The 16430-nt window shown below is 37.0% G+C and overlaps 1 protein-coding gene across 1 annotated transcript in view; it reads left to right on the top strand.

Annotated features, from left to right (window-relative positions):
* Positions 1-16430, top strand: part of LOC144087145 (partitioning defective 3 homolog B-like) — a 79468-nt gene that overhangs the window by 19566 nt on the left and 43472 nt on the right. The window contains exons 8-18 of the mRNA XM_077617487.1: positions 38-163; positions 736-988; positions 1163-1271; positions 3416-3555; positions 3646-3774; positions 8399-8590; positions 8998-9156; positions 11216-11354; positions 13150-13252; positions 13321-13421; positions 14773-14811. Of these exons, the coding sequence (XP_077473613.1) occupies positions 38-163; positions 736-988; positions 1163-1271; positions 3416-3555; positions 3646-3774; positions 8399-8590; positions 8998-9156; positions 11216-11354; positions 13150-13252; positions 13321-13421; positions 14773-14811 (1490 nt within the window). The remainder of the gene's footprint in view (positions 1-37; positions 164-735; positions 989-1162; positions 1272-3415; positions 3556-3645; positions 3775-8398; positions 8591-8997; positions 9157-11215; positions 11355-13149; positions 13253-13320; positions 13422-14772; positions 14812-16430) is intronic.

Here is a 16430-nt window from a genome sequence, read left to right as displayed (position 1 = left end):
TTAATGAAATTCTTTTCATTGGCTACTTTGCACACAGATCTCTCGGCTTGTACATACGTGGAGTGGAAGAAGAAAGTCGCTCATATAAGGAAAGCTTGTTCCAGGAGGAGGAGTGCATCGTCAAGATCAACAATACCGATCTCAAGGACAAGACTTTTAGCCAGTTAGTTTACTACAGTTTTTTGTGATCTCCTCCAGTGCAATTGAAGATTGTGGACATGCAATCATGTGGCTCTCTTCATTCGCTACTATGAATTTAAACTTCTTTGTCACTAGTAGATGTCCAATCTATTTGAAATTGGAAGGGTGACACTCAGTATTTGTCAGAGTTTATCACATCTGTAATGGATCCGTCAAGTAGGCACATTTGATGCATTTGGGAAGCTAACCTAGTTGTTTAAAATTACAGGACCAATATAAGTGTTGTAAAGAGAGGCAATAAACTATATAATTTAAATATCATCTTTAGTTTACAGGCATAAAAATGATCTAAATTTACCCCGATGCAACTATAGAAACTGATATTTTATCAAACGCATTCAATTTGCTCTAAAAACAAACACACAAGCTGTTACTTTTATTTGAGTTTAACAAATCCAACATGTTTGGTCTATTCTGGTCATTTTTATATTGTTCGATACAAGAGGTTGTTATGATTATTTAGTCAATTGTTTTTTTATCTCTAATGATACATTGTGTATTTTTCTCGCCTTTGTTTCCATTTTCCTCTCTTAGAGCCCAAGAAATCTTTCGGCAGGCAATGCACTCCCCCGTGGTGTCTTTGGAAGTACTCCCCTCATCCAACCGAGAACGCTTTGAGAAGGGTTTGATAGGTCAGCTGTTTAGCAACAATGGCGCGCCTGACAGCAGTCCCCGAATTCCCAAAACTAAAGAACTACCACCGCCTGTCAAAGCTAAACCTGTGTTTAAACCTCAAGAGAGTGCAGTTGTACGAGTGGCAGAGGACTCGAACTCTCTAGAAACTGCTGTGAGTCTTAACTTCTTCTATTCCAAGTTAACCTTATTCCATCTCAGGACACAAGAAAACAAACAAAACAAATAGAAACTACTCTGCTAAGTTCTAGTCTAAACCAATAGACATACATTTTCAAGACATTTCATTTCCTATTATGGTGTTTATATATATTTTTTCTCTATGTAGAGAATGAAAGGAGGGAGTGAGAGCTCACTTTCTGAAAAAAGCCCCACCCTGTCCAACTTGATGGCCAATCAGAAAGGTGGCAGGAGATTGAGAATTGACCTTAAGAAAGGTGAGACCTGCTACACAATATTTTTTAATTGAATTCTATGGTTTCTAACTACTATGGCGATAAAAACAAACATGATAATATCATTGAAAACTATGGAAAGACCTTAAATAAGACATGCTAATGTAATATTATCTTAGTTGTAATGCTTGTTTCATGTTTCAACCAAGTTTTTCAGTCATTATGAAATTTGACTGGGAATATCTCTAATTCGAATACTAAAGTCCGCAAGACAAATTAAATTATTATATATTTTCTCTTATACCCCTTGTGTATTTCTAGTAATTAACAAAAAAAACATGAAGACCAGGGGTCCACATACATGGACATTGATGATGTTATTAATGTTGCCTATATATATTTAGTTCATACCTGGTAAAGGAATACATGTGATGCATTAATATGGCAAAGAGACTACTTGGTGAAGCATGGATGAAGAAGGAAAAAAAAACTTTTTGGGCAAAGGCTTTTACTAAACCCCTCTTTACAAAAAAAAGCAGACTGACAATAGCCACCTCTTGCTAAAAAAATGAAATCACCTATGGTCACACTGAATCATTTTAAAATGTGAATGTAGTCAAAAACTTAATTCTATCAGTTTCCTGAGATAATTCATTGTTACCATTATCGATGACGTTCATGTTACTATTGATCCTATTCATCTCTCACACATCTTAGATTGTGTTCAATGTTGTTGCTTTTTCCTCCTCTCTCTTGTCCCTGGTTCTCTTTCCTCTCTTCATCTTTTTGACTTGTTCTCTTCAAGGTCTATTAAGTCTTTATTGATCTGTTCATTTCTGCTGATATGAATTCATAGCAGACCAAACTGCTGACTTGGCACTGCTAAAGGGACCGGACTAAATGAGGTCTATAAAACACACAACTGGTCTCTGTGTATTGGGCATTGGCATTCATGTTTGAGTGCTTTCCTACACATTGTGTGCGTGCACACGCGCCCCAGCCTGTTTTCCACTGATTAGTATTTTAATCTTCCTCACTTCTCTTTCCAGAACATTCAGTCTTCTACTGCGTTAGACTTAGACCTCATTTATGCTTCACAGTTCTATACTGCACCCCCCCTCCCCTTTTTTTGCCCCACACCTGAACTCTTTGCAGATACGAGCCACTGTTTTACAGCAATGAACTGAGTTATATCTTATGTGCAGCACAAAGCATAGGGGCAAAAGTTTGCTGGCAATCAAACTGAAGTAATTTTCTCACCTCACCACCATATAAAATGTGGTATGGTCAGTCACATTGTTTTTGCTCGTCTACCCAATAACAACTGCAGTAGATTAGAAACTGTTTTGCTGCTCTCTTTTGGGGTGGCTTTATTCAACAACAACAAACAATTTAAAGCATAAACAGATGTGGTTTCACATTTCCTCGTTTAAATATCTAGTTCTCCAGTTGTTATACAACTTTGGGAATGGTTAAAAAAATGGCCACCTTAAATTGGTTGCTAGCCAATCCCAGAGAATGAAGAGAAAGATAACATTTCACACTCATCCATCCACTAGGCTTTTTTATGTTTTGGGACGTATGAGAAAACCAGAGTACCCGGAGAAAACCCACGCAGGCACAGGGCGAACATGCAAACTCCACACAGGAAGGTTGGAACCCACCAGGGATTGAACCCTCAATCTCAGAATTGCGAGGCAGACGCACTAAACACTTGGACAATGTGCCGTCAGCAAAAATGTTAATGTCCTGAAATAATGTTAACATGCCTCGAATTGACAAATTGACTAACAAATTTAGGAAATCTGCCAGTGCCAATACAATTAAAGGATCCAACAGCTTGTTCTGTATCTGCTTTGCACAGGTACTGTAAGTACCCTCTGTCATCTAACGGAAAACCATTTCATTGTTTTTTTCCCATTATACATTGCTGGCATAAATAGATTTGCTTCATACATTTCCATCAAAAAATGTTCTCTCTCAATGGACAGAGCATCCGGTAGAAAAAGAGTGCCAAACCTGCGAGTGACTCACTGCTGAGAGACAACCTGACTTGCAACAAAAAATTTTTTTTTACTTGACTAAAGTTGATTTAAAAATGATTCATGCGTTCATTATTTTCTACTGTGTGACTTGGGCTCACAACATTCCTACTTGAATAAATGTATTCTATCTCACTGTTCCAGGTTCAGAAGGTCTTGGATTTACAGTCGTAACCAGAGATTCTTCAGTCCACAGTCCAGGTCCAATCCTTGTCAAAAACATTCTGCCACGTGGAGCGGCGGTCAAAGACGGACGCTTGCAATCGGGAGACCGCATCTTAGAGGTTCACATAGTCATTGAACAAAACATTTTTTGCTCCACTGTTAAAATTCCTGATTTTTATGCTAGTTTTTTTGGTCATCTGTGTTTCTAGGTCAACGGCGTAGATATTACAGGTGTTGGTCAAGAAGAACTTGTGTGCATGCTGCGCAGCACGCGGCATGGAGAAAGTGTGCGTCTTGTGGTTCTACGGCAGGAGGACATTTTTCTTCCCCGCGAGATGGTAAGGTCTAATTAATGCTATATTTGAAGACCAAATGACTTCTTCCACAAATCATAGTTATGTTTCTGATCAACAGTATCACTTTTTATTGAGTATACAAAGGTTTTTTTTCCTCATCTCCGCAGCCTATAAGAAAACATACAGTAACTAATGTCATTAAGGATGGCATGTGATTGTGTGGTGCATAGTAGTGTTATTACATCATTGGTGGGTTCGCACTGAATAAAAGGCCTATTAATTAATTCCCTTTCTTATCTTTTTTCTTTACTTTTTTTCTTGTAAATGGTTTTCAACCTTGCTTTGTGAAATGACATAAAAAAGCGGTCTTTTGGTTTTCATCCAGGGCTTAATTAAAATTGTAGTGGACAATGCATACAAATTATAACTATTATGAAGAATAGTATAGAATAGCACATTACTTTAACGTTGTCTTAAGAGGGCAACTCTATTCAGATAATGAATCTACTTCTGGGATGATTTTCACTTGCAGAAATTCATTCATTATTAATCCATTTACACTATGGAACAGTTTGGAGATGCCACTTTTTTTTTTACAGGTAAGGAGTTCAAGGGCTGTTTTTGCCTTTGGGGCTTTACATATTCAATAATTTCACAGCTCTGTTCTTTCTGAGGAGGTATTTGGGACCACAAAAAATGTCATTTGCAGTTTAGTCTTTGACAAATTAAAATGCAAATGTTATCTTGGAAAAGGGGAACACAGTGATTATTTGAATTGGAAAAAAGCAGATCGATGAGGCTCGGCTGGGAGACTGGAAATTGAAGAATGATTGTGAAAAATGAAAGGATTGACTCTCTATTACAGTTAATCGTGAGAACTGATTAATTATACGAGCGAACTGCAATTTCTCATAGAAGAGCTTAGGTCAGCTTGAACATGTCAATAAAGTAGCAGTGCGTCTGTTTGTATGTTTTGGACATGATTATTCAGTGAATGTAGACAACAAATAGAAAATGATTGTCAGTGCCCATGACGGAGATAGACGTCCAATCATGTGACTGGGAGAGGCTGGCAATGAATGATCACTGCCATCACTTCAACTCAAAATGGATTGGCTGTCTTTGGCCATCAATGGCTGCCTATTACTTGCATGATATTGCTATATCACGGCTGGTTGATTGTGTACGGAATATTGAGCCAGAACTACGATGCGGCAATGGATGCCGCTTTCCGATCTCCTCCCCCACTGGCGATGTTTTACTTTAGACCACCATCTGGTGTTGTATGCTAACATCTGTGTTCGATGTAGTACAAACACATTACTTTATTTCTGCAGCAAAACACATACTGGTGCCCAGTCACATCTACCTAACCATAAAATTATTTTAATGACCACTGTACATATGTAAACACATCTGTAAACGACGTTCTTAGAAAAAAATCCCACTCTTAAAGAAAACTAATCAGATTTCCGTATATTGATTTGACTTTAACACACAAGCACAAAGTATTAAGACAGCATATTGAGTTGCTTTATTCTGCTCTCTCATACTTGACATCACTACTGTGTATGTTTCTTTTCACTTGTCGTGTCACTGTTGTGACCTCATAATACCATTCATATACATTTCCCCATCTGTTATATTCCCTTAGAGACCTGTCCACGTACACACCACACGCAAACTCCAAGGCTAATTCTCGTTTCTGTAGGAGGTTCCATTCTCTCAAGGGATGTCAGATGACAATTCTTCTTTGTTGTTTCCTGGCCCTGTTTAGTCACTTTATTGGCACATTCGTCATTGGCTTCATTTTGTGTAATGAAATGTTTACAAATTGTCGAATCAACATCAATGCATACAATAGCTGTGTTTCTCTTTCCACTGGTAATTAACGAAACTAATATTATTTAATTAATACAAACAATTATTTAATTTTATTCATTTTAGCTACTAAAATGTCTTAATCTAACGATTGTGCAGAAGCAGTTCAAATTATCCAACTGGTTCAATGGGTGCGAAACAGATTTTTAACATGTGTGTATCTAACATAAAACACATGGACCTCAACAAGAAAGAAAAAAGAAAAGTCAAAAAGAAGTTAAGATGAAAACATGATCCTGCTAAATTCTCATCTGAGCCATAGGGGTTGAAGCTGGGGGTTTTAGCGTAGATTTTGTATTTGGACTGTTCTTCAGGGTAGATTGTGTTTACCCATGCATTTTCCGCTCTGACATTTTATATATGTGAAAAGGAAGATAATTGCAGTGCTATTAAAAGATCCAGCTTTGCACTCCCCGTAAATCATTTCATTTTTCTTATTGGTCTACCTTTTTTTCCCATTTGGGCCGTACATTTAAGAAAAAAAAGAATTCTCACCGTTAAACTGGGGTCCTTGTTGGACCTTTTACTCTTTGGCATTGGCATTAAGGTAATTGTTGTGAAAGTGTGACAAATGATTTGACAATAGCGGCCTCATTTAGGCAGACACAAATGGAATAGTTAAAAGCATAAACAATTAAAAAGACATATTGGTTAATATGCAAGTAACTGTATTGTCAGCCAAATGAAAACATTTGTGATATTTTGTGTTTCATTTGTATTTGACACGTCTTAATTATTTGTGTTTTAGTTGAGTGGTGTAACTAATTTATGTGAGGTCGGTCATGCTTAGTTTAATGAATAACAAACACACCACTCGACACACTGAGACCTGTTAATGGTACATAATCCAGCTGATCCATCATAGCGGGAAGCCATTTAAATGTAAAACGACTAGCTTGGGGAAGTTCACTTTAAAAGATCTTGTCTTTAATGAGATGCATTTGATAGAGTACCTATAAGAGCCAACACAAAATCACGCAAGCATACAAAAATTATGTAAATAAGTGAATTAACCCACAGCCATTGTTAAACATTTGGCCAAAAGACAGATTTTCTTGCCATCATATGATAATATCTACAAGCAATCAGAATTTAGGTCAAAGTACTTAGATCCGGATAATAATACATATTAAAAAAAATACATAACATGAAATGATAATACTCTATTAAAAAAAAACACCATTACTGCTGATGGAGAAGAAGGAGGGAAGACTTTGAGAACTATTACAGAGGAAGAATGTGACTTTTAGGGACGAAGATCTGTGTGAACACAAAACTGATTCTGGGGAACATAGTATTAGGGAATTAAAGTAATATTTAGAGTAAAAAGACATAAAATTAAGAGATCATAATCATTACATTACAAGTGTGGGTTTAAGTTCTTTACAATGTACCACAAAACCATGTCTTTTGCTTTTACAAACATGTTGAATTCATGGATAAGATATTACGAGTATTTAGGATGTTGAAATAGAATATGGTGATAATAAGACGGTTTCTTGTAAAATGTAATGGTTGCTGTTCCATTATCTGTCAGCAGTTCTTTCTAATGTTTATCCTTTCTGGCTGGGGTTGTCGCCTCCTATCCTGTCTAGACTGTTGGTCTGATCAGGGAGAAATATTATCTTAACCAAAGTATTTTCTAAGGCCTGTACTGAATAGCAACATCAATTAATATAATATATTCTTTAATTCATTTTAAAGTGAAAATAATTAATTGCAAAATTCCAACAACCCTGTGAACAACCCTGCCAAATAATAAATTTCAAAAAATATTTTGTCACTATCGCCTTTCTTTAAGCCTACATAACCATAAAAACATTAAATTCAATTCAATAACAGAAATCAAAATCAATAGCCAAATGGACAAGTTCAATTTTAACGTACATATTCAATTTTGGTAGCTCGATTGTCAACCTCCCAACATAGCCACCTTGTATTTATGTCAGTAAACGGGGCAAATATAGTGCTTTTGTATATATTTTAAAAGAAAATGTTTTGCCCCATCTTCATTTCTAAGGCTATCTCCGCCATGTCAGCCTGAAAAGGTCCATCTCGCATCTTGTTGAACCTTTTACTTGTCAGCACACATTCCCATTTGCAATTGCTACATGATGGATGCCTATTATGTCTGCATTCACCTGAGGCTGAGGACTGACAGATTATCCCTGTACTGGTTGTAACTGCAGGCAACTTGCAAATGGAAATGGTTCCGTTGCTTGGGAACATGTGCTTACTGTACTTTGATGATGAATGTTCTGCTGTGCTTTGTCCAGCTTTACGGAATGATTAACATGCGCTCTCTTGTAGCTTTGGGGGGAACCTTGTTGATGAAAAGCAAGCACGACCATGGGGAGGGAGGGAACAGGCTGTTCCTGTCAGTAGAATTTTCACATTTGTTTTTTATTTTTGTCAGAACATTTTGCAGTGATAAGATGGCTAGAAAGATTTTAACTCATTTCATGAACTAACTGGCTCCTAATTGGTGTATTTTGAAACCATAGGAACAGATCGTTGTAAACCAAGGAGTCTTTGGATCAATAGTACAGTATTTTTTTAAAGAGGGGCTTTGTTTAAGCCGTATTTGGTGATTTCTTTTAAAATTATTTTTTTTAATATCAATTTTGAGTGAAAATGGGCATTCCGCTCTCATTTGTTGTTGCTTAAATCCTGTGGGGAACAGGTGTTGAAAAGAATGAAGGAAAGGTTATTTTGGGTGACTGTTTTTAAAAAAATCCAATATTAGACTGGACTTACTCTTTTTCTGTTTTCCTCTCACTTTTAGAAAGAGGACCGGCCCCGTGAGCATGGCATCATTTTGGAAAATGGAAAAGAGCAACTGATGTTTGAGGTGCCTCTCAATGACTCTGGCTCAGCAGGGCTTGGTGTCAGCCTCAAAGGAAACAAGTCAAGAGAGACTGGTGAGGACTTGGGAATTTTCATCAAATCCATTATACACGGAGGAGCTGCTTACAAGGTGAATATCCTTTAATGAAATTCATTCATATCTCAGGTGTTTTTTTTCCTATAATTTACGCTAAGTAGTGCAAAATTCCGTAGACAGAATTTAACACGATTCAAACAAGTTTTAGGTGAACGCCGTCTTAATGAATCGATTATAAAAATTCTCGTCGATTCATTCGATCGTCAAATCGATCGATGAATGGTAGCAACTGTAATTGGCAGAAAGAAGACTATTACGATGTGGCCTGCAAAGATTAATTTAACATTCTTGCACTAGAGGGTGCTCGTGTACCACCTTTGGTACTTTTATAACACTTTGAGAACCACTGTCCTAGAGTTAAGTGTAACAAAGAAGCATTATGAAATGAAACAACATAACAGCACTCGTAAGCTAATTGTGTGTTACAACCTGTTGTTCAGGATGGACGCCTACGCGTCAATGACCAGCTTGTGGCCGTAAATGGCGAGTCGCTGCTTGGCTGCTCCAATCATGTGGCCATGGAGACACTCCGCCGCTCCATGTCACACGGGGGAAACGTAAGAGGGACCATCCAGCTTGTGGTTATGAGAGTTGTGAAGGTAAAAATGTCAATCACTAAACAGCCAAATTGATTTCCTTTTTTCTTTGTTTCCTTTTCCCATCTCTTCACCCCCTACGGATTAAAGTAAAAATCTTTTTTCACAAGCCGTTGACTGCCTTTTTCCGCAATGCTCTTAGCTCCATTTATACTTGACACTTGTCTCTCTGCTTTCCTTTTTGCGCTTACCAGCTAACTGCAAAAGAGCATTTGCACTGCCTTTGTCCTTGTGCTTTTGTGAGCATGCACATGTGGCTCGATGTTCATCTCTCACCTCTATCTCCTTTCTTTACAAGTAAAAAGATATTCTTTTCAGACTAGCTGCTATTCAGCAGATCCAGTCTGTATCGCTGTGTGGAATCTATCAAGGGCCTTATACACACACTGAGCTTTGATAGAATGTACATCATTCTTTTTTGCATTGGTGTTAGAGGATTTTATTGAATGGAGATGATGTATGTCATGCACAAAATGCTTGTGCGAATCCCTTTTTTCCTGCATTGTCGATATTTTGCAAACACAAGGGACGTGGTGGAAATAACAATGATGTAGTATTTAAAACTACAGCCTAATTAATGTAAAAGCAGTAATGTTTAAAAAACTTTTTTTTGAAAGATTGAACATTAATGGACAAATACATGGTAGCTTTTCTCATGCAAACTCTTTCACCCTTCCCCTCACTGTAATGTCTTTATCTTTAGCACATTTCATTTTTTTCGCATTTAACTCAACCCCGTAGCGCTCTTTTTTCCCCCCTTCATCTTTTCTTTGTGGATGTTCCAAAAATTCTCTGATAGAAACCACCATACCACCACACCATATGCACACACCCAGGCAATGATCGCTAAGATGTATAGGCTTAAACAGGCCTAAATAATGCATTCATCTTAAGTATGTAAAAAAAAAGATGATTAGCTCCACCTTGTAAGGATTAATGGTTGAAAATAGAGATGCTGTTTTCTATTTTTCAACTGGTTGTTTTAATGAATCTCAATTGAAAATGCTCCAAGGCGTTGTTTTTGTTTGAATAGTTTTGAACGTGAAAAAGAGGAACTCAGAGATAATGTTTGTTAGTGCGTGAATGGGATCTTCCATTTTGAAAAAACAGCATTTAGCAGGTGTTTGAAAAAGGAGATTTTTGTCTAAACATTGTGTGTTAAGTGTGGTTTAATAAACCGGTTGAAAAGTATCATCATCACACTATTTTTGAGGGCATGCTGGCTATCTGATAGAATAAAGTAAAGTTGGATCACCACCATACTGCTAAATATATGTCACCACTGATCACAGAGGTTGATTTTTTTGGTCGAACTACACAGTGAAATTGTCCAGCCATATTTCAAACCTAAATCATTAAAATTCTACATGGTGACTTTGTCTGCCCCGGGCATTTTATGTAGTGTAGCCTGAACGCTTGAAATATACCCAAGCCCTTTGGTTACAGATATTATGTTGCTTAAGAAATACAGGCTGTGTACAAAAGTCTGCTTAGCATAACAATGTTAAGATCTGAATTGTAAATGGGGATCAATTATCACACAAAACAACCAAATGTAAAAAAGGAAGTGCTGTCCTCTTATATGAAGACTTTGGGACTGCATTTCCAAAGTATGTCAGTCAATATTGATGTGTTTAGGGAAGAAATGAGGAGATTTGAAAGCTATTACACACAATCTTTTTGGATATTTGTTTGACTTATTTTTCTTAAGAGAGACAGACAAAAAACATGCATATGCATATATGTTAATTATCAGAGTTTCTGCTTACCAGACAAACTATAAATATATGCTAATCAAATTCCCAAAGAACTCTCATGAAACAGACAAAAATATATCACAACGCTGAAATGCCTGATTTGTTTTCATCAGCATCTTAAGAGGCCTAACTGTCTACACAAGTGCAGTTGTCTTCTTTGTCATTGTATGACTTTCCCAACTTTAAAGTATGCATCCTCGTTTTTTTTTTCATCTAGTAATGTTTTACCTTCTGGTCCACTTGGAAAAAATCATTTTCCAACAATTTTACGACTGAATTTTGCATCATCTTTTGTCCGTTTTCAGGATCAACTCAGCCAGTTGTCAAATCGCTCTTTTGACAACTCTCCGATCTTGTCTGGGTTGATGAACCAAGTGAATGGCCCCACAGGATTGGTTTATCAGAGTAACAATCACATTAACAGCACACTCCACACATCTGATGGTGAGTACATCGATTTGCTCTGTGGGGTAGGTTTTACAAGTCCAATCAGACTCAATAGAATTTTTCTTATCAGCGAGGCTTTGAAACCATAGCGCCCCCCCAAGTAGCAATAGCAATGCCTCCTATCCAACAAGGAGAACAAAGATGTTTTTTATGAATACAAAAGTGTTGTTTGTCAAGGAAGCTACAAAAGACACATTGCTGATTTATTGACCTAATTGGCTTTTTATGGTAGCACACAGGACAGCAATTTTGCATTTCATATCTCAACATAAAATACACAATTTTTGTTGATTTCGGCTTGAAAGCTGTATTGAACTCATTTTCATTTCAAAAAAATTGGATGTCCTTTGCCGTCAAAAGCTGCCTTTATGTTACATTTTTCTTTGTTTTAGCAGCCTTTATTGCTTGCTTTTCATTTTCAGAAACCTCAGTCAAATAGTCTCCAAGTTAATAATCAAAATCAAACTAATCACTGTTTCTCAGATAAAACAAACTATAAATAACCAAAAGCCAAACTGTCATCTATCAAGACTTAATTAAAAGTGATTCCTTTTCACCTTGCTTTTTTTTTCCAAGTTTCTGCTATTATTTGAGTACAGTGTTCGTTTTTTTCCCATTGCTGAACTTCTTCACCTATTCTCTTTTGGTGGATGAGCACACATGAGTGTCCACAATATACTAATTATAGTCGGTATCAGTGTGTGAGGAGGCTCTTTGCTATAATGTGTGTACTCTGTCTGGGGTGTGCAAATGTGCGGGTGGCAGAGTAAGCACGCTTGTATTTCGATGTTGGAATTGTTCGACGCCATCAAACTGTCTTATCAATATGGGTTAGTGTGTGTGTTTTGTGTGTTTACACTAGAGCCGGTAAACATGTCCGACCTTACTCTTCAAATTCACCTCATCTATGGTGTCATTCACATCCACATAACAGTGAGGACATTTTTCAGGCTCTTCTCCTACTAAGTGTGTGTATTTCAAACTCCATGTCACTTTGCAAATGAAGCGTGCTGTGAATGCGAAAAGGATGGACATCTGCTACTGGAGCAAGCTCCGGGTGATTTATCTTTAACAGAACAAATGCCTTTTACACATCAAAAGAGTGGGAGGCGGTGAGAACAGATTTTTGTGCGAGTGAGGTGAAACAAGAATGTGTTTTTGACAGTTGAGCTGATTAAGGTGCTGGCAGTGCGGAGAAATGAATCACTTTGACGAAAAACAGGAATATTCAGATGAAGATAATGATGCTAAGAATGTTGCAATGAACGGATGTTCAAATTTTTAATAATCCACATGCAAAATTCTGAATTGTGCAGTTTCTCAGTGACATTGCTTGTCCTGAGATGAGATCTAAAAGAAAAAAAACAATGCTTAAAACCTAAAAAGAAACCAAAATGTTTAGAGTAGTAGTGTAGTTTTACTTGGAGGCATAGCCACGGTATATTTCTGTTTTTATTCATTTCAATTCAATTTACATGAGTTATATTTTACATTACACAACATTAGTAGTATTTGTAAAAAATTGTATATTTCTAAAAATATGTATGCCCTAAATTCAGGGACACCCCGATGGCCGTTGTTGGCTGGGATAGACTCCAGCACCCCCGCGACTCTTGTGACAATGAGCGATACTTTCTACTTATTTTACCATCTATAAAATGAGCTAATCTAGCAATTGATAATTTATCCATTATTGATGCATAAATCACAGAAAATCCTAAAAGTAAATGTGTTTAACTATTTTTCAAGAATTTAGAATGCCGAATCTCCTCCAATTCTCAAAACTTTTCAGGGTCATTTGCAAGGTATGCTCACATGGATGAAGAATCAGAGCAGAATGAACATAGAGGAGATTTAAGAACATCTGCTCATCAGTATAACTACCTACAGGAAACGTGAGTTGGGTTAAGATAATTAAAACACTTTGAAAAAGATAAACCTGACTTGTGATTGTTATCACTAGGGAAGCATCTCTGTCCCAATATGACATCCAGCTTCAGTCTCAGCATGTCAAAGCCTCTCGGAGCATAGACTTGGGCTCCACTCCCAACCAGCCACACACTGGTAGGTGGTTTAATGTTTTAAATTCTTTGCATTCTTCTTATTTCACATTCTGGAAATGTAAATATTCTCAGCTGTGCATAGTGGCTACTGTATGCATCTGGAAAGCACATTGAGAAATATATCTATACTGACATCTAATGCATACAAAGAAAAGTCACACATCATGCTCATTTTTGGTCCATTGCTTTATGTAGTAGCATTCGCTGTTTGTGTATAAGGTTGTCAAAGCTAAACTATCATTTTTTATGTGCGCGGTTATCTGATAAACACTTGGAGAGGTTCTTTTAAATGGGAACTGAAGTCATTTTTTTCCCTTGCAAGGAAAAGCGATATTATTATGGTCTGAGTCAATTCATGAAATACCGTTAAAGCCATCAGAACAGTTGCCATTAATTTAAATAAGGGAACAATCTACATTACTTCACTGGCTGCCGTCTACAAATATTTCTCTTTATTAATGATCGACACTAGTTTAAAATACAATATTTATATCCTATTTAATCATCTGTACATTACTGTATGCCAGTGGATGTTTCAATTAAAATAAAAGCCTCATTATACAAGCTTGAGCCAACTGAATTTCAAATGAAATGAGACATTTCAACTTTGCGGGTCTGGACGTTTACACTTTATCAGCTTGAAACCAAAGCAGCTGCACAGTGATTTGCCAAAAATCCAGGCGGCTGCAGCAGTCATAAAAATTAGCCACAAGCTGATGTGGTCAGACGCACACATCAATGCACAGTGCTAGTATTACATTTTAAGCTTGCTTTTGATTAGGAAAATATTCGTAGCACACAGCTACTTACTACTTGGTTTTTGTGGTTTTAGTGTGTATTTGGCAGAGTGCTGCTCTACAGTTGTTGTTTTTTTATGTTTGTTCACCACATAGGGCAAAAAAGGGCTCAAATATGCTTTTCTTACAGGTGAAAAGTATAAAAATGACTAGGGACAATTATGGTAGGAGTGATGTCCAATAGAGAGGAAAATAGACAGCATAGCTGGTTTAGTTGAGTGTTGCTGAAGTAACGACATGAAAGGAAAAAGGCAAAAGTAAAGCGGAGTCTTCCAGATGAAAGCCCAGATTGATATGTTCAAAGGGGAAAGTGAGGGCTGGTGATGAATGCTAGCTGCGATGCTGACTAAACATCCCAGGGAAAAGATCAGATGGTCTGATGACAAGATTGGTGGAGGGCTTGAGAAGAGGGACTTTCACACTCTGGAAAGTTGGACACCATCCTTGGAAATTGTGGAGATCAAGGAGAGATCATCTCCTAATAAAAACAACCTTCAACTTTGCTCCACTGCATGTTTCAGAAATCCTTATTATTGTTTTTTTTTTCTGTTGCAGATAAGAGCCATGTAGGATCAACTGTTGAAAACACTGCAGGTAAGGGAATATACTTCAACTCACTTGGGCAAAATATATTTTCTAACTATATATATATATATACAATATGTGGGTTCTTATTTTGGCCTCTTTCTTTAATCCAAATCTATTTCTCATATATCACGTCTTAGTGAAGTAGTGCTATATGCTATGATGCAGTATATGTGTATTATTTGAACAAAATAAGAGGATTACTGTAAAAATACATGAAACGGTAAATATGCAGCGGTCTGATTAAAGTGAAGTAGCAAAGCAGACATTACTGGAAGGATTCTTCGTCCACACGAAATTCTGCTCAGTTGCATTCCCCCCACCCTTCATCCCCCCCTTTTTTCCAACCTGATTTACCAGGATTTTTGGAGAACTGTGACGTTGGTAAACGAGCGGGCAAAGTTGGGTGGGCTTTCAAGAATAACATCAGCAGCTTTTGATAGGAATGCAGTTTTTTTTTCTATGACTTTCCCCCTTGTTTTTCCCCTCCACACCCCAAAAACCAACACACATTTGATGCTCATTTTTTCCATATGGTGTTATGATGATGATGATGGAAATATTTCATCACAGTCTGGAAAATAACCCACATCACATTGTATCGCATTTTAGTAGAATATGAGAAGACAACGCTGACATAAATGGCAGTTCACACTGCAAGTGATTTTTTTACTCAGTCATTGCCTTTGATAGCTATTGACATCAAAACGATTTGGACGGGAATGATCAGGTTTCAGCATCAATTTTTGTGATAGTCATCCAATTCATTTTGACTGATCGCTGTGTGACCTTTGAGTCTAAATGGATGCGATGACTATTACCATCAATGGTAGACAATAAGTTCATCTTTATAATATCATTACAGATTAAAGTTGTTAGAAGAGTAGGAAGATTCTTGACACATTTCTACAGTTCCAGTTAAGCTGCGCAATTCATTCATTAATGAAATTCATTCATTTTCTGTACCGTCTATATTCACAACGGTTGCGGGGGGTGCTGGAGTGTATCCCACCCAACTACAGGCAGTCGGCAGGGGACACCCTAAATTCCCAATCGCACAACACAAGGAAAAAAATACTCACACACACACATTTAGAGTGTTTAACCAGTCTACCATGCATGTTTTTGGGATGTGGGAGGAAACCAGAGTACCCCATTGTTTTATTTAATTACTAAAAATAGTCATTTGCCAGGTAAATGGTTAAAAACTATTGAATGCTAAACAAATGTAGGGTAAAGTACAAAATGTCTTTCTTGAATTCATTATTCATATATTTTTCATTTGCAACAATAAAATAAACAGGTTCATAGCTTAAAGAAAACCTGCACAATTAATCATTTACGCTAAAAAATCCTGAATTCATGAAATCAAACTTATGCCTAGGTCTAGTTTCAGTGTTGTAAGTTGTAGTTAGGCAAAGTTTCTGTGTGGTCAACCTAAAAACAGCTATTTTTTTAGCCACTCTGCTATTGTATCGACCAGTCAATAGCAGCCATTGAGTAAATAGAGATAGAAATTCAATACTACAGCATGATTAAGATAGCCATCAAAAGATAAAGCATGAAATCACCACTAATATTTTATCGAGCCAAACCTTTTCAAGTGCAGCTGGTCTCTCCTGAAGTCA

This window comes from Stigmatopora argus, chromosome 13, assembly GCF_051989625.1.
Source record: "Stigmatopora argus isolate UIUO_Sarg chromosome 13, RoL_Sarg_1.0, whole genome shotgun sequence".
Lineage (NCBI taxonomy): Eukaryota > Metazoa > Chordata > Actinopteri > Syngnathiformes > Syngnathidae > Stigmatopora > Stigmatopora argus.
Note: the sequence above shows the minus strand (reverse complement) of the source record. Positions and strands in the feature narration are given on the sequence as shown.